Here is a 24,238-nt window from a genome sequence, read left to right on the forward strand (position 1 = left end):
TAAACAGAAACAAAACCCCTCTATGTCCTTGGGGTTTCACTTCACATTCTTCATGCTTGGCATCAACAACATTCTTACTCCAAAATATCTTTTTAAACAGCAATTACAGTAATTCTGACATTTGAATTAGTAGCATCCCCTTTGCTGTTTTGTCAAGGAACAATTCATTCTAAAGCAACACAGGTTGTTTCAAAAAGTGTAACATCTTTGTTAGTGTTGAACAGTAAGTAATATGTAATCATGCTAGTAGGCCAATACACTATAGATTAAAAAAAGCCAATGAACCATAGGTGAAAATAAATGATGCAGTACGCTCCTGCTGAAGACAATTGCAAGAAGTAGAAAGTCTACCTTGTTTCAAATTACAAAATTAAGAATGATGTTCCAGCCCTACAGAGATTCTCATAAAACATGCAACAGAGTTAATACCAACCTTTGTTATGATTGGGTTTCATTAGCAAGCTTTTCTTCCACATGCCACATGGCTCTATTGAGTATCACTATTCCTACATTTAATCCATTTTAAAGACTACTGACTTAAACTGACATTTTGGGAAAAGACAGGAGGCCAGTCTTCTTGTTGAGGTACAGAATGAGGTTTCCTACTAACATCTAGACTACATAAAGCTTCTGAATAGTATACAAGTGAACAATTCCTTAGAAGACTCAAAACAGGGAGCTCACATTTGCAAGAGAACCTGCCAAAGCCCTATAAGAGATCTTGAACCGCACAGGGACAAGCCTATAGCTCATTTGGCTAACATACTCAACTTAAGTCTTTTTCTACTGTAAATTATGGTGTCCCTTACAATCAAAAAGCTGCTTGCCATACTGCCAAGAGCAAGCCCCTGAGTATCCATTTCTAGAATGGCAGAACGCACACTGTGCACATTCTCAGTAAGAAGGCCTTAGAGCAAAGGGGTATTTCCAGAGGCTCTGCCACTTGAATGAAGAGCTGAAAGCAAGCGTGTCAGAAGGAGGTACATCAGCTGTGCATTTCCTGGCAAAGGTCTAACTCAGGAAAAGTGTATTGACCACGGAATAAGAAATATGCCAAACAAAGCACTGCCCTACTAAGTTGAAGACCCATCACTTCTCATTCATCACAAGCACGAAGGTCAGTGTCTGAACACCTCCCAGCAATGAAGTCAGATGAGAGACTGATGGATTTCTTACTCTCAGGGCAGTACCTCACTGAGGCTGCCTGCTCTGATGCTCTTCTGGCAAGCTGTCTTCTATGGACTTAATCACACCTGTCAGCAAATGCACAAGTTCTACAAGTTCTTCCATCCCGACAGCCGACAGGAAAAGATCTTGCACAGTCATTCCCAGCACAAGGAGAGAAAATTCCAGCCTGAGTAGGACACTGCTACTGCTAATGTACATAGCTGTTTCACCTGTGTTTCACCTGCCTTCCTGGACAATGATTTTGTATTTCCAGTGCCACCAAAGTGCACTTCCTACAGTAAATGGGAAGTGCCCAATACAGTGAAAAAAAATCTCTTTTTGCATATTGGATGGGTCCTTTCACTTGAACAGAGTATCTGGTCAGTGGGGTGGAATTATCCATTTCTTCAAAAAGAAACATCTCCATGGAGTATATAATGAAAGGCCAAGCACACATGCAACTGAGGCGTAATTCAGCAGATATCAGCATAAAAAGCAAGTGAGCAGCATGGCTAAGAGGTTTAATTTTCTTAGCCTCAAGACAGGATAGCACCCGCTCCCTTTTGCAACCAGGAAAAAGCTGTACTTTATTGTCATCTACAGCTGATAGGAAAAGACATATTTCTAAAGCAATATCCTAGGAAAAGCATCTCTGGAGTGTAAAAGGCAATTTAAGTGAATGGAACTTGCAGTAATCTCAGCCTACGCTCAACACAATTTCTACCCACACTAGCAGTTCTGCCTGGTCACAGAAGCCTGAAGAGAAGAAACTGCAGAAACGGACCGCTTCAGCTGTGGGTCACTGACATGACTTTGGAGATTTTTGTGAAAAGGAAAGAAAAAGCAACACAGTTAATGGACCTGCTGCTACTTCTTCCTCCAAGACTGAACTGAAACTTCTTAGTATGTACACATGTATATCTGAAAGATTCAGAGAAAACTTAGGCAAGCAGGACCAACAGGTGGCAGAACGGCGAGGTGAGCAGTTATGAGCCTTAAATACCTGTAACCAATGCTTATAAGGGAAAGGCGAGGAATGACATTTCCACTGATTACAAGCTTGGAATGCAGTGGTGAGCAGAAGGATTTGGGACAGCAGGGTATGGCAGAGTATTAATAAATCAGCAAGAGCAGACAACTTCCAGAACCATAGATTTGCTCCATAAAGATGGCAATTTTGAGGCTGGAGAAAAATCTCAGGTGTCATTTAGGCACCTGCGAAGCAGACCCTACAGAAAGTGGATGCAAAAAAGCATCAAGATTTGTTTGTAGCCATAAAGATCCATGAAGTCTCAAGATAAGCAGAATAGGATGCCCTAACTGGATGCTTCAAAGACCGTGGTTGTCCGTGGAATAGAGCTCTCTAAACCCAGCATTTTGTCTTGTAATGACCGTGTGCTTCTAGACACTTGCCCTGTTCACGTACATTTCTCTAGTAGCCATTTCTGACCACTGTCAGATGGGACAGAGGACTATACAGACCTCTTGTTTGACCTAGTATCATTGTTCATATGAATATTGTTATGGGAAACTCCTCACTTCTGTAAGAGACTACGACTTGACTGACTTGTTTAAGAAATACATTTGGCATCTACACTAACCTTTTTCTAGGCTAGGAGATGCAGGATTTGTAAATACTATGCAGAAGGGTAAGGCTCTCTTCGATAGCGCAGACATTTAACATTTCTATCTGCTAGCAAGCTTGTTACTAGCCAGAACTAGTTTAAACACTGCTCACCTCAAAAAAAGTATGGAAATGGAGAAAAACACTGAAAAATACAAATAAAGAGCAGCAGGAGTAAAATGAAGACTAGCTGCTAAAAATGAAAACAGTGGTAATAGCCTTGCTGATCAGTGGTGACATATGAAAAATGCTAAAAAGAAAAGACTAAGGGTCAACTCCAGGAAAACTTGAAGGGAAAAAACCACCAAAGAATAATTAAACTAGGAAGCTTATAACTGTATGTAATGAAAGAAATCTGTGCACAAGCAGATTAACAGACCTGCAAAAATTTCTCCCTGGTAAACAGCAAGAGAAAAAAGTAGAGGTAGCCAAGAACAGCTGAAGACTAGAAGACAAATTTTCACCTTCTAGCCATTTGGTGAAGGATACAAGGCATAACATCTTTCCCACAAAATATTAAGGCAAAAATTCTCAATGGTCAAGCACCTGAGCAGTCTGCATAACCATACTGTAGATGCACACACAGAGAAGCATTCAAAGAACAATTTAATCAACATTATAAAAGCCAGCCAAACATTTAATCCTAGATTTTCAAAATTCTGACTACAGACATACTGACAGAATAAAACATATATAAAACAGGGGAAACAGACACACATGTGAACACTCCTCAGTATTTTCCAGAGTTGAAAGGAGATGGTATAAAGCAAGGAATGACCAAAGTTCTCTGGTTTTGGCATGCTTAAATTTTGTCCTTATTCCATGTATTTTTTCATTTTAATTTTTTGAAGCTTGGCAAGATAGGAAAAGGAGGAAAAACGATGTAACACTTTTTGGGTTTTTTAATCTCCTTCTCTCCTGAATTTTTAGATGAATTGAAAAAAAAAATATCAGTCGAGTGGTTATTCTGTTCTTATATCCCTAAACCTGCTCTCCTATTTCCATGTTTTTACTGCAGAGCATGTAAAGTCAAAGTCTACATGTGAAAACAATTTTACATTAAAAACCATCTCTATTTAATAAAATATTATTAAAAGAAGCACATACTGAAAGAAACAGAAATCCTAAGCATTCAGTTCTGTTACTATATATTGCATGCAAAGAACACCACTATTCAGGTTAAGGAGATTATAGTATTATTACTTATTTGTGTAATAACAACAAATACCAAGAGTCAATTTCAAGAGATATCTTCCTTTAGGAAGTCTTTTAGGTGGTACTTTCTGATTCATACTGCTATCAATTTTGAGTTATACTATGGCAGTGTTGATCCCACCCTATGGGAATCTTTTCAGTTTATTAGGAATTCTGAAGATCACATTAGAAAAAACAATAAATTGTCAAAACATTAGCTATATCTCATTAAGATGAAAATACTTAAGTCAGCTTGTTTGGCATCTGTGTGTTCTTTCAAATTTTATATCTTTGCTTTGCAGTTCACATAAGGGAATGCTACATGAATAGGAACATGAAAAATTACTCTTATAAAAAATCCCTTACTGAAAGAATCAATTATTCATAAAAAAGCCATACCTGAAACATGGTATATTTCCACTTAATTATATATTTTTCTGAATGTGTACATGAACCATCAAAAAAGCTGTCACTTCTTTAGCAGTAAACAGTTGCTTTTGTTAGATTACCCCCGCCCTAAAAAAATGCGGATATGTCCATGTTCAAAGATTTTAACTAGTAAGCATCATCATTATACTGCTTTGAAGTCTACCATGCAAAAAGTCCTGGCAAGGGTTTTGGCCCTTGTTTTTGATCTTTCACTACCAATTTCACAATACTCAGAGTTCAAGGAATAATAATAAAAGTCATGCAGGTGTAATATACACCTCTGTTGAGGTATATGGTTGATGGCTAGTCCTTTCTAGCCATGTGAAACAGTGGAGACCTACAGTAAAAATTTCATCTACACAGATCTACTATAGAATTTCACATTATATTTATATATACAGTAAGTGATGTGTGGATTCCTTCAGAGGCACCCATATATTCATTTTACCAACACAACTGCTATCTCCAGATGTTAATTTTATTTATAACGTAAGAGGCATTTGTAAGCTAAATGTACTTTCACAAAAACAGACAGACATGCACACACCTTCATATATGAATAATTACGTAAAACAGGGTCCCTTACTGTTTTCAGCTCTGCAAAAATACTGCAGTCATGAATTACACATCACCTTCCGAAGTTCTCTGTTTTGTGCCTGCTCTGGAAATGTTTCTGGGAACACCGATTAGAATCTGAACAGCTTCACATTACCTCCAACCTTAGGCCCACCAGCTGATCCTGGCTTTCTTGCACTGTTTGAAGGATTTCCTGGCTTTTTAGGTGCCGGAACCTTGAAGGCTGAAGCAGCTGATGATGGCCTATTTCCATCCACTGACTCTTCATCATCAAAGCTTTTGTCTAGAAAAGGATACATTAAATAAAAATATAACTATTAGAATGGATGTACATTTATTTCCTAATCAACTATTCTGCTTCACATTTCATAGAAATTCACAAAACGTGTAAATAAAAACAAATATTTATCACTTTGTCCTCTGTATCTGACCTAGGAATAAAATGACAATGAGAAATAAACAGCATTTTCTACATGTTAAGTTCTTATAAAATATTATTTTGCCTTCATAATTAACCACTGTAATACTGAACATGAAAATGAATCCTACACACTCATTCCCACAAAGGGAAAATATCTTTGCAGAGATTGAATATTTTTGCCCATTTCTGAATATTTTCCCCAAAGGAAAGCCCTTAATGTAATTTCTATCATTCCAATCTACCAAAGACAAACGCTTCTCCCTTTTCTTCTTTTACTCATGCATGTATTTTCTGCTACACATCCTCCCACAATGTGTCTAACCAGCACTCCCTATCTCTTTCCTTCCACCCAGGTTTTTCAACTTACAATCACAGATCCTCTTGCAGATCAGCCGCCTCATTCCTCTGATAGCTCTTCAATCCCCTCACCCTAGGACGGACCCAGCACCTCACATGGCCACACACAGTAAATTCTCAGTACTAATCGAAGATTCTATCAAAAACTGCTCGCAAACACCCTAGATCCACCACTGAGATTTGTGCCGGCATCTTTCTCTCCCTTCCCCGCACTAGGTGCCGCACAACCAATGAGCTGCAAGGTGACATCATCTTCTGGGAGCCACCGCCAGAGGAAAAGGTGAAAATTCTCCATGCAAATAAATTCATTCCCACACACGGTATTTGCCACTATTCCGATCCTTCATTAAAAATATTAGACAGGCAGACAATACTCTGGGGTTTGCACTCCTTTTTCCTATAATTTTAGGTTTGTGTATTTTTAATCAAGAAAGAAATTCATCTCTAGTGACTAAATAAAATAGTCTCAATAGAAAATATTCAGCCTTCAAAAAAAAAAACCCCAACATATTCCAACAGTAGAACATAACGGTTTCTCACCGCACCTAGGGAGGAAGGATTTAACTATAAGCTCACCCACAGAAAACATATCAGCCTACAGTTCCTATAATAAATAAAATGGGCGAGGCTGAGGCACGGCTGCGCTACAGTAATGGAAGACTAATTTAGCATATTACCTGCTCTAAAACCTGCCATTCCTAAAAAAAATAAAATTAATTGCAAGCTTTGCCATCTCTGGAATGGTGACTATTTACCCTTTGCTTACTCAGAACTTGCTCCCAATGATATGTCAACTATATTTAATAATATAGCCTCCTAAAGGAAGGCAGCTTTCATTAAAGGGTAAAGCAAGGTTTTGTTCAACAGCATTTGCAGCACCATCAAACATTAGAACACCCCACATTTAACATCACTGCTGTTGCAGTTAGTACATTTTTCTAGCATGAGCAAAAAGCTGCGTGTTGCACTAACAAATCTTCACGATTAAAGAAGAAACAAACGACCACAAGAAACATCTGGATGTATATTGACAATTTTCACTAACATTATTTCCTTCCCTCCTACAAACACTGATATTTAAGTGAATCTTGCTAAGAATAATCCTGTTTGGATATGTAAACTCTCAGAATCAGGGAAAAGGCATCAGCCTCCCCCCCTTCCCCCTCCCCCCCCCCCCCCCCCCCCCCCCCGTTAGCCTGTGTGTTGCCATGGAAACAGCACTCCCACTCAGCATAGGGGCTGAGGCAGAATACATTCTGATTCCTGATGCTTTTACTCTTAGTATCTTAAATAGAACCAGACATCAAGATTTTTGATCAGGGGAAACCACTAATCCAAATGCCAGATTAAGTGTAATGAAGTAAAGAGTATAATAGAGATGTAAATAGTAATGGTTACTATCTAGGATATCTGCAACATTACAGGTAATTTTAAAACAGCATTAAGAAATACCCTGTAGATTTTTAAACAGCATGAAGAGATCAACATTGACACATGAATGTGCTATCATAAAAACTGATTACAAGTGAAAACATGCTTTTCGAATAAAAATGGTTTTGTTGCTGTATTTTTTTGGTTTGCTAACAAAACAGGCTAGACTTTCATGCTACTATCCAATAGCACTACAATGCAGCAATGATATGCAAATATTGCACAAGAAGCCTTGAAAAAACAGTTATTTGCAGTACAATTTTAAAAATAGTAAGTGAGCATTTTGCTCATTTATGCAAAAACTCCCAATCAAGAAAAACCTAAACAACCCCAAACAACAGTGTACTTCAGGAACCAGAGGCTCAGACAAAATAATTTTATTCTTACCAAGCTATTCATTCTAGAGTATTGAAGATGGAGAACTGTAGAAGGTAATGCTCAACCCCAAAATAGAATTTCAGAAAAATGCAAACCCAAACATTCCCAGGTATTGGCATGTTGTGTAAATTACAGGACAATATGTTAAACAATGGTCTTGGTAATACTGTCAAATTACCTTGGCTAGTTAAAAGAATATTTTTTCATACATTTAAAGTGTCGTTAACAGTGGATTCAAAACCTACATTATGAAATAGTTTCATACAGTTCCTTAGTCCACATAAAACCTAGCTTTTAAAATAATTTTTTGGTTTTAAATGCTTAAGTATTTTGGAGAAACAGAACTGATCTTAACCACTGATACATGGGCGTTCTTAACTGGACTTTTCATGATTTATGTTAAAATAAGTTAAAAATTAAAGTACAGTCACTAAAAGTGTTCCGAAATTATAGCACAGTACCATAAACGTATAAAATAAATGGGTGAAAAGCATCTTTTAAAATTCTTTTAAGGCTAAAGTGGTAACACAGCTGAGTTTCTTTTGTCATGGGGGTTTTTGTTTGTTTGTTTTTAAATAAACATGAGCAGAAAAATTTTGTACCATCTTTTTTACAGACCGGAGGTTTTCTCCACCCTTTTGGGCCTTTAAACTTTTATTTTCCTAGGCTCTATTAACAATATAACCCCAATTGGTGTTTAGGGACATTCCATGTTCGGAAAGATGCTTAACAGTATTTGTGAAGATCTGAAACCTGAAGTCTGTATTTATATCAGTTAATGAAACAAGAGCATTATATTTGCTACCAGTATGATCTGCTTTCCGTGTGCTCTCACTCATATGCAACAAGACACTTGTTTGTGTCTCTTATAAAAGCATTTCCATATACTTCAGCATACAGAACCCCAGCTCAAGGTATAACCGTTGCTCTGCAGGGTATAATCAAGGTGCAGTTCTGCTCAAGCCAGTTGAGCCAAACTTGTTTACTACATGCCTTTGGTTAGCCCAGTGGACCATGGGCTGGAGCTCCTGACTGCCAACATGCAGAGCATGATGACACTTGTACTGTCAGTATTGAACTGACTGTAATGTTAGTTGCATGCAGTGTGCAACAAAACGAATTTCTACAACAGAAGTCATAAAAGCCTAAATATAATTGATATTTCAAAACAAGTCTATCTGAAGGATGCAAACACTTTTTCATTCTAGAATTGCTAGATAATTTTTATTCTAGGTAATTTGAAAGGCCAAACAACATATGCAAATACACCTGACAGCTGAGAAAGCACTATCCAAACCGCATTTTACAAAAAAGTTCTAAGCTACTAAAAACAGGAATAAAAAGCTGTATGAATTGCCACCAACATCCAGAACATCTTAAATGAAAACCAGAATTAATGGAAGACACTGAACCTCAGTTAACTCTCACAAGACTGTTCTTGTACTCGGTATCTTCATTTTTAAATTACAATGGGTAAGAGCAGTTTTGGAGGTAAGCACACCCCACAGAGAAGAGCTTGGAATCTAGTATCACCAAAGCTCCTGAAGAAACCTGATGAGCAGCAAACGTCCTCACTCTGGGACAAGTTCTCTTCCAGTTGAACAACTTCAAAGCAGAAAAAAAAAAAAGAAATGCCAGAAAAGATTGTTCTCGTATTCAGAAAGCTAGAAACACAAGATTCAACTTCTAAGTATTGCAAGTTTTCTCTTCTAATACAGAAAAGGTATCTGTACTGCAGAGGAGCATTCTGCAGGTACTACACAGTAAGTGAATTGGTATCAATGAACTGCTGTACATTTCTATAAAACGTTTCAGGAGTCAAAGGAATGTTTCTAGTAAAAAGCCCACCAAACCAACCTGTATGGCATACCAGACTCTAGAGTTCACCACACTGCCAAAACTTGAAGTTTAGCAAAGTTATTCTAAGATTAAATCCAGATACAGCTGTTCAGTTAGAAACACAGACCAGAATTGTGAACCATTGCAAAGGTTTAAATACTAAAATTCTTAAGAAACAAACGATGCAATTTGTATTAAAAATAACTGAAAGATATGTGATATCTTTGTGCCTCATAGCGTTACTCTTGGAGGTCAGATTACAATATGTAGTATCTGGTTTCTAACTTTTTCAGAGGTATCAAAGGATAAACATTTACAATCAAACTTGATACTCAAAGAACATTCGAGTACTTCCAATGCTAAAAACTTCTGAACAATCTATTTACTGTGATTTGGCTACAGAGCAATAAGGGTAATTACAGATGTATCTGGGGACAATGGAGACTCTAGAACTTTTCATATCTAGAGAGAAAAATATTTCACTTTTAAAGAAAATGAAATTAAAATATATTTATTGTTACTGCAACTCAAGCCTTTACCTTAGCTGGTCGTAAGATTCATAGAATTTATGTGACATTTAATATCTAATGTTTTGTAAGTCAGTAACAGATGAAAGAAATACAGCATCATCTACATGGCTGTAGAAATAGAAGATATATACATATTCTACTCATGCTACTCTGAAGCAGCCAACCAGAAGTTAACTGATCTTAAAGCAGATCCCCAAGTAACACCACAGGGGGGAAAAAAATGGATCCCCTGCAGTAACACTGAACTAAAGCTGTCTGTTAAAAGCAAATCTTGATAGTGTATCCATACCGAGATCTTACATATCTAACACTAGTAGGGCTGTAAATACCAACTTGCAGTATTTTACAACAGATCGACGATAAATCAAACCAGAGAACATAGTATCTTTAATAAAACTGCTTTTAAACTTTGACTTTTGTTAAAAACATGCCCCTCCTATATCGCTTTTCCATTCAAGTATTGCTAACAGCTACTAAATGTTTTTCAACTACCACTAACAGTTCCTCTTCCACACCACAAACTGTTTATAATGACATGATTGCGAAATCGTGCCCAAGCAAAACAATGACAAGCAGAGGAACTCCTTACATTTCCCAAGTCACTCCCACATCCTGCGCCCACCAAGACACCGACTGCCAGTCTCCCTTCAATGATTTACAAACATAGACCGCATCAATTACTTGGAACATCTGGGACTGGATCGTTAGCTCAATTCCAGATGACCTGGTGCAGCCTACAACAATTTCTGTCAAGCATGAAAACGAAGCCGCAAGCACTACAAATGCATCAGGTTAGTTGATCCTTCTAATCCATACTTCAAGCCAATGCCCCACATCATTCACTGAGCACTTTATCCCTTACATATCAGGCATTCCATACAGCCCGAATCTGTTTGTCCTGACACAAAGGACAGGATTCATTTGCCTAAGCACAGTCATCTAAAACCAGTTTAGGCAGTCCTGGGTATCCTGTCTGGCCACCAGCTGACATTCCAGAAGGGCACCGATCTCTTGCGGGTCTCGTGTCAGGCTTGTTTGCTCCGTGTGGCTAGCGTGGATACTGCAAGGCACCTCAAGTGGCACTAGATGCCTATGTCTGGGCAGCTGAATCGCACCTAAGATGCTTTAGATGTACCGTAAATGCATAGTTCCTGGGCATTGTCCCTGTGCCACAGCAGGTAGAGGGATATTGAAACATTAGGACACAAATTCTCATTCAAAATGAAAAATTTCCACAGTGATGGAGCATAGTTCTTCAGAAGACGACAGAGTGTAGTGACAGAAGTAACGTGAGGCCACTTACCAATGGATTTAACTTTACTTCATGGTACCTCCTCTGCTGCTCTTTGCATTCCTGAGGAGGCAATTGTACCTATGATTCAGTGCTGCCAAATGGTTCTCATGTTCTGTGCAACATATGCTGATGCTCATCAGCAAAATCTCAGACTTACCAAAAGACACTCCTTTTTCCACTGTAACCTCACGGGGCAGGGCAGGGTGGGAGAGATAAAAAATACCAATGACAAAAGTAGCTAAATAATACAACTTGGTTCAAAAAAACCCCAATGTACTAAAGTCAATTGTGAAGCCAAATGTACTCCTTCGCATGCTAGTTTTTCAGGCAGTTCCAGTGAACTAGTGTCTTTAACAAAAGAATAAAAAAGGCAGCAAGCACAGGGAGCAGCAGTCAGTAACAGGAATGAGGCAAGTGTCAGTTAAATTTATGCTGTTGATCCAATCTCAAATTCTGATAAAGTTGCCCTAACTTCTCAAGAAGCAAAGGGGAGTACCGCTCTCCTACATTCCATCAATCAGGTACAGCACATTGAAAGAGCCTCACGCCAGATGTCCTTTTTTTTGTTCTGGTTTGGGTTTGTTTGTTTTTTTTTTAAACTTGAATCTAAATGAATAGGGCCAAAGAGAAGAAGGGAAAACTGTGAAGAAGAGACTGGACCCGATAGAGACATTCAGAAAAGAAATATTTAGGAGTGGCAATGGCACTTGCCACAGTAATTACCCACATTTCTTACAGGCTTATTCTAATTATACTAATAATTTATTAATTTTCCTCAATGGTTTCATGAAGGAATATGTTCAGAAAAGATTTAATTCAGAAAAAATGTAACATATTCCAGTAGTATTTTCCTGACCCCAAATAAAAGCTAGTCTTACAGTTCATCTTACTATTGTCTGGCTGAAAGACAAGACTTAAATACAAGTTTCAAACAAAGCTACAACAAGCCAGAATAAGCAACTGAGCTAATTTCACTCCCAAGCAAAGCTTCATCCCAATTTCCAGTTCTAGCATATCTCCTTTAAACCTAAGTAAGTTATTTTCTCATTTTTTACCTGCTAAAGTTGAAGACAGTTTCTGCAAATCTTGCTATATTTTTTACCTTTGTAGCATCTGTACAGTTATTTCCACAGTCCAGTTAAATTTGTTAAAATAAATAATTCCTTTAGTCAGTTTCAAATTCTTGCAATTTGACTTTCCTTTGTTATACATTTCCCAAATGCTACTCAGAGCAACTTACTGAAAACTGGAGATGCAGTCAGTATTACTGTACTTTAGAAATCATCAATTTCATTTTATTTACAGCTTTTCTCAGGCATGTTCAATAGCCTCCTGAATCAACACCTAATAGTCCATAACCTATTAGTAACCAAAACATAATTTAATCAGTAAAGGGGGAAGAGAGATAGTCAGGATATCTAGAAATCATGACAAGGCAACATCTAAAATATGATTCACTATTAAATAGTAAGATTTAAAAAAAATACATACTTCCTGTTACTGTCCTTCAACATTTATACCATGTTATTGTGTTAGGCCACACTGCACTATGCCCAGTGCTGAAATGTTAACAGGTAATGTGTAATGTGTCTTTTGGGTGGGGAGAAGTGAAAAAGTGTAGAAAGGACACAGACATGATTTGCAGAGGAAATTAAAGACTGGTAATTTCTGACAATTTAAACACATTATAGGTTGACTCAGTAGCTGTAACACAGAAACTGACAGGAATACTCCTGTGTTTTAGCACAAAGTAAAATATGTCTACATCAGCATAGGTGTTTTACTCTCCTATGAAATGTCAGAAGTTAAGCTGAGAAGGGCAGTAACTTCTGAAGCCATCAAGACCTCTGGTAAATTAATATGAGTGTTCCCATAGAAAGTCTCCCTATCCAGAGAGTGACTAAAATGAAACTAGGTAGTTCATTTACAATAGTAATAACCAAAAAAGAAATTAAAGGCTTGAAGAGAATTTTTACTTGAAGTCTGGTAAATCTGTGAGCCACAAAAGAGACTCACCATCTGTATCAAAAGTTACGGTTTATTTAACTGTTGCAGCCTGTCTGAATTCACACCTCATTTTTGGCCTAACACTCTACTATGTTGCTTAAGTTGCCCTCTAAAAAAGCTACCACTTCAAATATATTATTGAAGTATAAAGCCTGCCATTCAGCTTTAAAACACTAACTCAACAGCTAGTCTTTGCTCAGCAGGTCTGGTTTCATTACTAATTGTCTTCATTACCTAGGCTCCAGAGTAATTTTATTTCTTCCTTGACAAATTTCCTTTGTTTGTTCATCAAGTATCTACTCTCGATAGCACCAGTATTTTCTTCAGTAAATCTAATGACCTATTTTCAAACCAATATATTTAATATGAAAACACATTATGTTTAGAATCCACTATCCATAAATTACAATAATATGACTAGCATTATCAATGTATTTAAGTTCAGAAACATGAGAAAAAAAAAAAGGACCATCATTTTAGTATCTGTAGCTAAGTCAATCAAACAACTGATATTCATTGAGGAAGAAACCATTTGTGGCATTTCCAATACTTAATTCATCCACACAGAAACAGTTAAGAGTTTAATGATTTGATTTTTCAAACTATCAGTTACGCCACAACAAAAGTAAAAGTAACAGACTTAAGGAACATGTTCATTCACCTTTAACATGTATCACCTATATATGTGATACCAAATGGCATGTGATATATATCATATAATATCAATAAGTTTTGCAAACAGTGAGCTTAAATTGTGATTTACTATTAGAAGCTGACAGTGACAGATTTACTTCTGTCATCAGAGAAATTATTTTAGCAGCAAGCACTCACATTACTCTTTAGCGTGGCCAATTTCTGTGTGTTAAAACTCAATTTGTATGCTGAAAATGTAAAACAGCAAGGCAGATTCACAAATAAAACATAAGTCCTAGAAGCAGAAAGTGTAACTCTAACATGAACACACAGCAGATAAGATGTAGAGAGATTTATTTTTCTAAATTTACTTTAAACCCCTGTAGTTCAGGAACTAGAAAATAATATTCATCTCTGAAGATGAAAAAATGCACACCACAGCACAAAATAAAAGGGGTTGATAACGGTCTTTGAGCTTACTGACCAACCTGTACCCTACCTCACGTATTCAGAAGTGGAGATTAAGGAATTACGGCAAATATGTCTGGTATATAGGTAGGCAGTTTTAGTAGCTGCCATTTCTCCTCTTCTTTTGTGAGAACATCATCCAATCCAAAAATAATACATACTGCCTGCTTCCCTTAGTGTTTCCAAATAGTTTGCAAAAATCAACTCAACACTACAAAGAGATTTTAGATCAAAAAAAAATCCACACAGAAACGCTCTTGACCTTTAAGTTCAATAGCAAACCTCATATTGCCTAAGTCCATTGACCAAAGGACTTTTATCAGGTCAACACACAAAACAATTGGTAACAATAAAAGGGTATTTCAGCAAATATAAATCTGTGTTAATTGTTTAGATGACTAAAGAACATCATGGACCTCCTGACATTTGATGAAAGCAAAAATATGCTGTTTGAAGAAAGTAAGTTTCCTCTGCAGGCTATTAAGAACTTTGCTCAACATCTTCATCCCTTCTCCTCACCTTTCCTCAGGCTCCAACCATCCATAATTTTGAGGGCTTTTAAGTGTTTCTCAGTTGAAGAGAAGAATTTTCACATCAATTAAATACATGTGAAGCTATTTCAGAGAAATTTTAAACCAGTAACTATGAAAATCTGGTTGCCTATTCTCCATATAGCTGTGCAACTCCTCTGAGTTTTAAATTGTAGTTATTTCTTTTAAGAATCTACAGGCATAGTTGGTTTTCAAAAGGCTCTTTCCAGGTAAGCACTGCTTGTTCCTGCTGTCGCTTCAAAAGCATATTTTGATGAAGGAGTTGGGAAAGGAAAGAACGCACAAAACCCAAACCACAATTCTTTAAAACTAAGGTACTTTTATAAATACAATATACAGAGTGGAATTTATCATTCGGGTGAATACTACAGCAAAACCTTCACTTCTGAAGGCATTTCGGACACCTGAAATGATCCAATTATAGCTTCCTTGCTCATCAGTATTTACAACAGTAAGACTTTATTAAAAATAACATATAACAGTAAGGAAAAACTCCTCATATTTAACAGATAACAAAGATGAAAATTAACCCTGCAAGGCAAATATCCAATTAAGTCATGTGAAAGAGTCTTGCAACATCTGTCAGAGACTTTAAATTTCTCCTTGGGCTGTTGGCAAGTCTAATGCTTATTTCAAAACGTACCTTTTTTTAAAAAGAAAAACTCCGTAATATTAACAATAGCCTGGAATAATCAAAGATATTTCAAAACAAATAAGGATATCAATTGAAACACCAGAGGATTTATTTTCTTATATAACTTGTTCTTAAAAAAAAAAGGAAACATACTCCAAAAGCAAGCAGCACTTTTGAATGCCAGATTAAACAGATTTGGAAACCTTTTCAGTGGACTGCTGTTTCACGTTTAATCAAAACAACAACAACCACCACCCACAAGTTCCCCAGAACTGAACACAAAAAAATTCCTTGACACTTCAAAAAACGTCATTTAGAAACAGGAAGACAAAACTTAGTTGTAGTTATTATTCTAGAATATATTAAAAAAAAGAATCAAGTGCAGTTATCACTCTAGAATCTGTGCTGGTTTTGAGAAAATAACTGCATGTTGGTCATACGTTTGCAGCTTTGTTTTTTAAGTAAGAAATACTCCGATTTGCATACTACTTCCTTGATTTTTTTTTTTATTCACATCAGTGTTGAACCTTGCTGTATTCATCTGTTCTCTCAGTAGAAACTGTGTCTTTTCATATAGCCCTTGGCTTGTTTACACATTCCCTCCCTCTCCCACTCGGTTGTTTCACTGTCCCACTGTTCTTTTACAGCTATTAGCAACGGTACATGCACTTTATAGACAAAACACTACTCAGAATCTATGTTAATCACTGGGAGTAGCATATGACCTTACCATGAAAAGAAGCTTTGCACTGGTTTGGTTCAGACCAGCAATCGAATTCCAACTCACTGTATCTGTCCTTCCTCTCTCAGGCACAGTGAGTAAAGCCATTTCCCAAACCAGTGTGCACACCAACTGCTAATAATGGAAGAGGAGGGGTGCGGAGCAATTACAGGGAAAAGAGCCAGTGCAGGCGCAGTCAGCATGTTAAAAAAACAGGCCCAAAGAAGAACATAAAAGGGAACAAGTGATGCCTTTCTATTCCCCAGAAGAAACTTCTGCTACTATCTATAACTTTTTTTTTCCCCAGGAAACAGCTCTGAATGGTACAAAGCATCACAGTTACACCCTGCCCGATTTCTAGGCCAATGTAGTAATTGCTTTATTACCATCACTCACAGGACTCTGTTGGTTCAAAAAGCCTCTTCCCTCCCACCAGAGGAAGGGAAAATCAGAAATACACATGAGAAATGCATAGGCACTACAATTATTTATCTATTTTTTAAATCAAGCTAATGTCTCAAACATCACTACAGTCTCTGTACCTGTAATACGTCCCATCTTTTTTTCAGTCAAAAGTAAAATATTTAAGCTGTACAGCACCCACATTTTACAGAAACTACTAATCAGATTAAAGACTTAGGAAGACAGCCTTCCACTCAGAACATCAGGGAATGTAAGATAATTGTTCTTGTGCTCTAGGACCATGTATACATTAATGAAGTATTTTGAAAGACAACAAAGCCTGTAATTTGATACGCATATGTAGTAAAATATAAGGATAATTCCTACTCATGAACCAGTTACATATGCTTTATCACCTAAAATCTGACAAGTGCTTGAAGTCATGAAACATCATTAAACTGTATGCCATTTGAATAAAAATCGACTAATAATAAAGAAGTAGATTTATCTCATTCATTATATGATTCAAAATAGCATACCTAGTATATACTAGTGCAACAAATGTGTGCACCAAATATGTCCTCTTACAAAGCTGATTATATGCTTTTAGATAGCCCTCAAATACCTTATGTCTGGTACCGCGGTATGTTTAGTACATCTTAAGAAAACCTGTGTCTAATCTTCCCTTCATGGCCCCTCACAGTTTTAGGCAGATGATTTTGTCCTCGTTCTAATTACGTCATTCAAGCTGGAGCAAGACAGGGCCTTACCTATGAAATAACAAAGTAGCATAGCACAGACTGACAACAAGGAGAGAAAACACTGATGGAAGCCACCGAATTACAAACTCTGAAAAGAATGCACAACTCAATGTGCCACACTGCAATTCTGCTAGCGACCTCCTAAACACCCTCATCTGGTTATCAATGAATAAGGGCAGAAATAATGCATTATCCTCTCCAAGGAACAAGAAATCCAGAGCGAGGAACAGTTTCTGACTGGTTTTCCTCAGCAGCCTCAGAACACAACTTACAGGTCAAACACAGACCTACATTCACACGAGTATGTGAAATGCCTTTAAGACTGAGATAGTGCATGCCTTCCCACTGGCACGCATTCAGTACAGTAGAAGTAACAGTCCAATTGTTTGCTGGGCCACAAACACAGCACTATTTTTTTTCCTCTACATTCTTCCAACAAAAGATTGGAGAGCTTGAGACAGTTAACACGGGGGCAAACAGAAAATCTTGCTCTTCCCTTTAATCTTTACTTGAGAAATCAGATTAAGATTAAATTGTTAAGTACCACGTTTTACATTTCTGCTTGTGCTGAAGGAAACTGAAAAAAATTCCAAAACGTTACAATAAGCCACTGTCTTGCATTCAAGATAAAATGTTGGAATTACCACCTCTATATAGCATTTCCAAACATAGTCTGTGCAATTTTCTAACACATGTAAGGCTGATTAGATGAGCATACCAAATCAAATAAATAAGAAAATCTGTTCTCCGAAGTATCTGCAGAAAACCTTCCAGAAAATCAGCACAGTCTCACAAATAATAAGTTAAACATACATACTGGCCACAATGAAGTGACATTTTTGTCAAGACAAGACATTTCTCAAAGGCTACAGAATCACTACCCTTAAAAGAGATGGTTTCTTCTATGTTGCATATATTAGGAGGATGTACAGGACATTTGCAAAACAACCAACCATGGCAAAACCTACATTAAATTCAGAAAAAAGATCCAAAAGTTTTCTTAACTAAGGTTTTGTTTTCCCTAGCAGTTTCATAACATAACATCAGAAGACTGAATTCCTTGTAAATGTCGTAAGCAGTAGTTTTAAGAGAGACCAACAGCTACATAATCATCCTACACACTGTTAATTGTATCTGGCATTATTGCTCAAAGCTCCTACACAGAATGTCAGCTGACTGCCTGAACAGTACTTTGTTCTTAGTGCCTTTGTTAATGACGAATTAAATTATACAGAAGAGCGCTCCACAACCACCCTCACTTTATAAACCTCGACCATTACAGAACCACAAAAATCCTACGGCTTTGCCTAGGGAGTACAGTTATTTCTTAACATGCTACAACTTGCATCCTTAATCTGCAAGTTACCCCAATCCATGTTTACACCACGAAGAACTGTGTTGCTTCACAGGAAGGAAACAAAGACGAAGAAAAACATTCCTAGAAAAAAAAAAAATCTCAACAGGAAAGAGCTTGCTACCTGTTCAGTTCTACAATGACCACGACTCCCTTTGCATCTTGCAGATGACAGACAAAAATACAAACATCAGAGAACTGCCCAATTTTTTTTTTTAAACTATACAGTCCAGCTTTAATTTCACTGCTCTGGTCACACTGATTATCTCTTTCAACCTCTAGCATATCAAAGAACTAAGTGAAAAAACATACATTCCAGGATGCCTTAGGAAAAGGTCTTTCTCAGGACTCTTCCTACTGATGTTTTAGCAAATTCAGATAAAAGATTCACCTTAATCTAAGTATGTGATCTTTATAAGACCATCTTCCTTAATGTTTTTTAAAACTCTATATATCATCATTTGTAAAAGCACAGCCCTCCTACTACATTCCTAAACTTGCTGCAAGTCAAACAAACCTTATTTTCAGTTCCTCTGAAAATAATCATGCATCTATAGAAAGACATCAAGTTATTAAGCTCGAAGAACCCAGCAAACCAAGAGATGTGATAAAGATAAAACATATGTCCAGTTTTTAATCAAAACACAGCAATATAGTCTGTATTGCTTTACTGACCTACTTTCCATTGGTTTGTGTAACAATACACAGTGCAGCGAAGGAAACGTAGTAACAACCCATGTCTTTATTAAATATATATTCCTCTCCCTAGAAGCAAGGCACTTCTTTTATGGCTGCACTGAATTACTATAACTTTTGTCACAAAACAGCGCAGGTTAATACAGGCTTGTTTACAAAGCGGTGTGTAGTAAATTCAGTCTTATCTTACAGAGCTGGCTAACACAAGTCAGGCTGAGACAGAAAGGTAAACAGAATGCCAACATAAAAATGGAGAGTGGAAACCGCCTGCATTGTAAATAATTAAGATCACGGACCATCCCAGAAATCCACGCGTGGTCAAAATTTAAGAAAAGGCCGGAGGAGCTACGCTCAGTGCCCGAGGTACCCTCCAGCTGCACGTACCACCCGTGAGCGACCGACTCCGGGGCAAGATGTCAACCTGCCGCGCAGGAGACTTAACGCACAGTTAATACAGTCAACCCTTGCTTCGGGAGGCGGAAGAAGAGGAGCAGAGCCCGGCAGCGCCGGCGGCCCACCTTCCCCCTCACCGGAGGGCATCGCCCGGCCCCGGCGGGCCCCTCGGGCCACCGAGCGCCCCGACCGACCTGCGCGCCTCGCCGGCGACACGGCACCGCTCCCCGGGCAGCCCCCGCGCCTCCACGGGGCTGCAAACCACCCCCTCGTCCCCCCGCCAAGCCCCCCTCAGCCGCCGGACAGGGCAGCGCCGGTCCCCAGAGGCGCGCACTCACCGTCCCCCACAGCCATCATGCCGCGGCGGTGCCGCGGGAGGGCAGGCGCGGCGGGTGCCGGCTCCCTGCCGCAACAGCCGCCGCCACCCCGCTTCAAAATAGCAGTCCCGCCTCGCGCGGGAAGCCCCTCCGCGCCTCCCGCCCCCGGCCCGGCCCGGCCCCGGCCCCGGCCCGGCCCACCGGGGACTTTTACTGCGCTCCTCCCCCCGCCCGCCCCCGCCGCGGCGGTCACGTGCCCCGCGGGGTCCCCCCTCCTGCCCGCCCCCGCTGCCCGGCCCTTCCGCCCCGCCGTCCGGGCCCCAGCAGCCGGGGCAAGGCCGGCCTGCCCCTAACGCGCGGGAGGTCAAGTGTCACCCGAACGGTGACGTTTTCCCCCGCGGCAAAGGATGCAAGAGCGGTAACTGCTTTCTGCGCAGCTGCCTGGATGAGGACAGGCATTCCACAAAAAGAAATCAATCAAAAAAGAAATAAAATACACAGAAAGCAGACGATAGCTCGCTGAACAAAGGCGCTCTTCCACAAGACTTCTTGGAAATCCCCCCAAAACTTTACGAGGAACGCGCTTTTTAAAGCACGCACGCAACAGATGCTGGAGAGCATTTCGCGGTGGTATGGAAAGTATAATGAAAACCTACCCAAAACCTGAACCTCTCCTTACACTTTATTCCCAAATCAGTGCTTTAAGTGACATACTGAAGGTGGAAAGAGTGCAATCCCATGAAGTGATAAAAAAAGTACTTCCAATTTACTTTCTCTTGCCTATGGAAAATTTAAGATGCAGACGGACACACAACCGTAACAGACACTGAGCTGCGCAGCGCTTGTAAATCACACCTTTGCCGCAGCCGGAGCGCAGTTCCCCGTAAGAGTAATTCAAAAACTCGTGCAAGTTCCTTAAAAACCAGTGGAATCATCAGCCTGCTGAGGCCCTTCACTTAAATGGGCTTAAACTGACTGTTACGCTTCACCGGGCAGTGAATTTCCTTATTTAAATTTATAAACCAGCAAGAATAACAGCTGAAATTTAAAATAATGGGGCTACATTCTGACCATTCGCATTGAGCAAGCACAAGAAATGTGTGTAGCTCAAAACCCTACAGAATAATCATGGCAGCTATCACCAGTTTCCGTATTTCACAAACTACATACATTTATACTGTGCCACACTGATGAGCTCTGTCAGAGTATGTCGTCATTGTCTCCATAGTAACTCTATTTCCAAAAAGAAAACAGCAAAGGGAAATAAAAACCAAGAGCATAATGTGGAAAAACAGATACACATTTGTGCTATGGATTTTTGACTTTTTTTTTTTGCAGAACACTCAATTGTATCTTTACCATCCATAACACAGCTCCCCCGCAACCGTGACTCTAACATCACTGTATCCTACTCATCACATTTTATGTTTAGAAAGCTAACGCTATGAGGCGTATCATTAAAATGGGAAAATTGCACAGGCTGAATAGAGATACACAATTTATATTCAGCTCAAATCATTCTGTCTGCTGAATGAGGCAAAGTAGAGAGCTCAATATTATTATTTTCCATACTTTTCTTTTAATTCCCTGTCTCAAAATTTACACTACTACCCAATATAGGAGTCTGTTTAAATTCCCTTAGAGAAAACAGTATTTACAAATCTCAGGCAGCAGAAGCAAGTGCTTTTGCAGCTTTGAGATTGGCTGCCAGTTCTGTTTCCATAGAAATGAACATTCATTTGCTGAAAAATGGGGAGGTGCTTTAATGCAGGGATACATATATTTCTGGTGGAGTGAGAAGGCAAAACTGGTAGCACATGTAAGATTTTGCTTAACAGGCAAACATCCTGACATGATTCTCTTAATATGCAGTATCATTATGAATGTAAACAAAACCCAAGGTTTTCATAGCAGTTAATTCATTCACATAATTCACATTAAAGAAATGATGTCTGTTTTTACTACCCACTGCTGAGGACAAGGGAAGATGGGGGAAGGGGGGAAAAATAATTGAAAAAAAATCATAGGTCAGCTGAAGAGGCAAGTTAGCAGTGTTATATTATTTAAGCCTGTAAATTGCCCTCATCAAGGAAAAACACTAAGACTCTTCCCCAGTCCCCTTGTTAGACACGGTACCTTCTCATTTGTTGGCTTTTGAAACTCCTTGCTACACATCCTGCCCCAATTATTCCATTCGTACTTGTTTCAATGTGCTTTTCACCTCGTCTACCCTCCAAAAGGATCTGTCAGTCTCTAACTGTAACTCGGTAACTTGTTGCCTTCCTCCTCTTTACACAGTTTCATCAGGGATCAGATTCAATAACGGAAGATGGTAACACAGACTAAAGGGACTGTTCGCTCTAGGTCCACTCTAACACAGTCACAGGGATAACAAGGTACTAAATCTACCAGTGTGCAGAAGAGTGCCGGTACGGTATCTTTTCCTCTCCTCCCTGTATTTCTTCCACATACCTAAGCATAACAATACAATGTTTTCAAAATCTGTCATGTGTTTAATCATGTTAGTACAAACGTTTTTTTAAAACATATATTTGTTTTGATTATTAAACTACTATGGAAAACATTCTTGTATTCAGATTGTTTAAAGCTGGGAGTTTTGAGGGTTTTATTATTTTTTTTTTCTCCTCCTAAGTACATATAAACAATAGTAATAACAACGTAAGAATAAAAGAGACTAAGCAACCCTCACGAGTATTATTTGGTAAAAGAATCCTAAGTAACATCTCTGGATTCTCAGAAACTAGGTCAACACAACAAAGATTTACCACCACAGCCGTGTCACTCCAGACTATGAAGAAGCTGACATCTTCCACAGTTGCATTAGCAAGCCCTTCCCTATCCATCTCACACTGGAGAGAACCCTCATCAGTACTGTTAACTTATTTGGGAAAGTAACTCAAACTGGCAAAAAGCCATTCCTTTTGCTGGTAAGAAGGTCCACTACAGAGCTGCGCCAGTCACATTACATCAAAGACTGTTGAACAGGTTTTTTGCCCCCTCTCCAGAAACATAACCCTATTCCCCCCTACCTTCCCAAACCCTACTCCAAAATATCCAAAGCACTAAAAGAATACTGAACACTGTAACAGATGTATTTAGACATTAAAATTTGGCCTTTATCCAGAGGAGTTTGATAAAGGTCCTAAAAGAAAAGTTGGTAGCAAGGCTACAGGAATTCAACAATAATTTTCAATCTACACGTGCAAGCAGAAAATACAAATTGTCCTTCAGAAAATAATGAAGGACAAAGCCAATATAAAGCACTAACAATGGAAGATTATTTTTTCAATAACATTAAAAAATTGTCTAGATAGATGCAACACAAGCTGGATTCAAGCAAAAATACCAAGACGAACGTATTATAGGGATTCTGCCTCCATGGTACCAAAACAGAATCATAGTAACTTTTGCACAGAAATTGCCACCTACAAGACAAAATAAACGGTTTATACTGCTGTAGATCAGCATTAATATCTGCATTTTACAGACGAGATAAAAACAGCTTAAAGAAAAATAAAAAATAGAGACAAAAAGCTCAGAAGTGCTATGTAAACTAGTCCAGCAATGTTGTATTTACATTTCATATATATATTTACATTATTTCAAGGCATTTATATTCCCTCATGTAACTTTCTCCATTCTCCTGACAACTACCAACAGAAAAAAAATACATGTAAAATGCATCTTTGAACCTCTCACAGAATCACTAAGGTTGGAAAAGACCTGTAAGATCATCAAGTCCAACCAACAGAATCACAGAATCTCTAAAATCACTCTCAAACCTATGCATCAGTATTAACTTTAAATGCAAAAGATAATGGGTTTACCCTTCCACAAGCGTAAATTTACAATCTAACATAACATTTATGTAAAACATTTTCCCTAAAATCAGTATGTTTTCTTTGGGTTATTTTTTTATCTTAATCCCTACAAATCTATTTTTGTATTCTTTAAGTGTTCAAGAATAGCAATGTTTTATTTCAAAGCAGAATGCAGCACAGAAACTCACTACCTCAAAGAAAAGGTTGTAAAAACACATT

General features: G+C 38.4%; 1 protein-coding gene across 32 annotated transcripts in view; it reads right to left on the reverse strand.

The window, feature by feature from the left end:
* The window catches only part of CLASP2 (cytoplasmic linker associated protein 2), a 150,438-nt gene that overhangs the window by 86,175 nt on the left and 40,025 nt on the right, over nt 1-24,238 (reverse strand). For 12 of the 32 annotated variants that reach the window (XM_059818358.1, XM_059818350.1, XM_059818357.1 and 9 more), the window contains exon 8: nt 5,127-5,273. In XM_059818358.1, the coding sequence (XP_059674341.1) occupies nt 5,127-5,273 (147 nt within the window). Of the gene's footprint in view, nt 1-3,778; nt 3,782-5,126; nt 5,274-5,778; nt 5,813-24,238 lie in introns of those variants that run through there. The other 20 variants (XM_059818378.1, XM_059818377.1, XM_059818370.1 and 17 more) reach the window with 3 other exon arrangements.

Source organism: Gavia stellata, chromosome 6 (genome assembly GCF_030936135.1).
Source record: "Gavia stellata isolate bGavSte3 chromosome 6, bGavSte3.hap2, whole genome shotgun sequence".
NCBI classification, from domain to species: domain Eukaryota; kingdom Metazoa; phylum Chordata; class Aves; order Gaviiformes; family Gaviidae; genus Gavia; species Gavia stellata.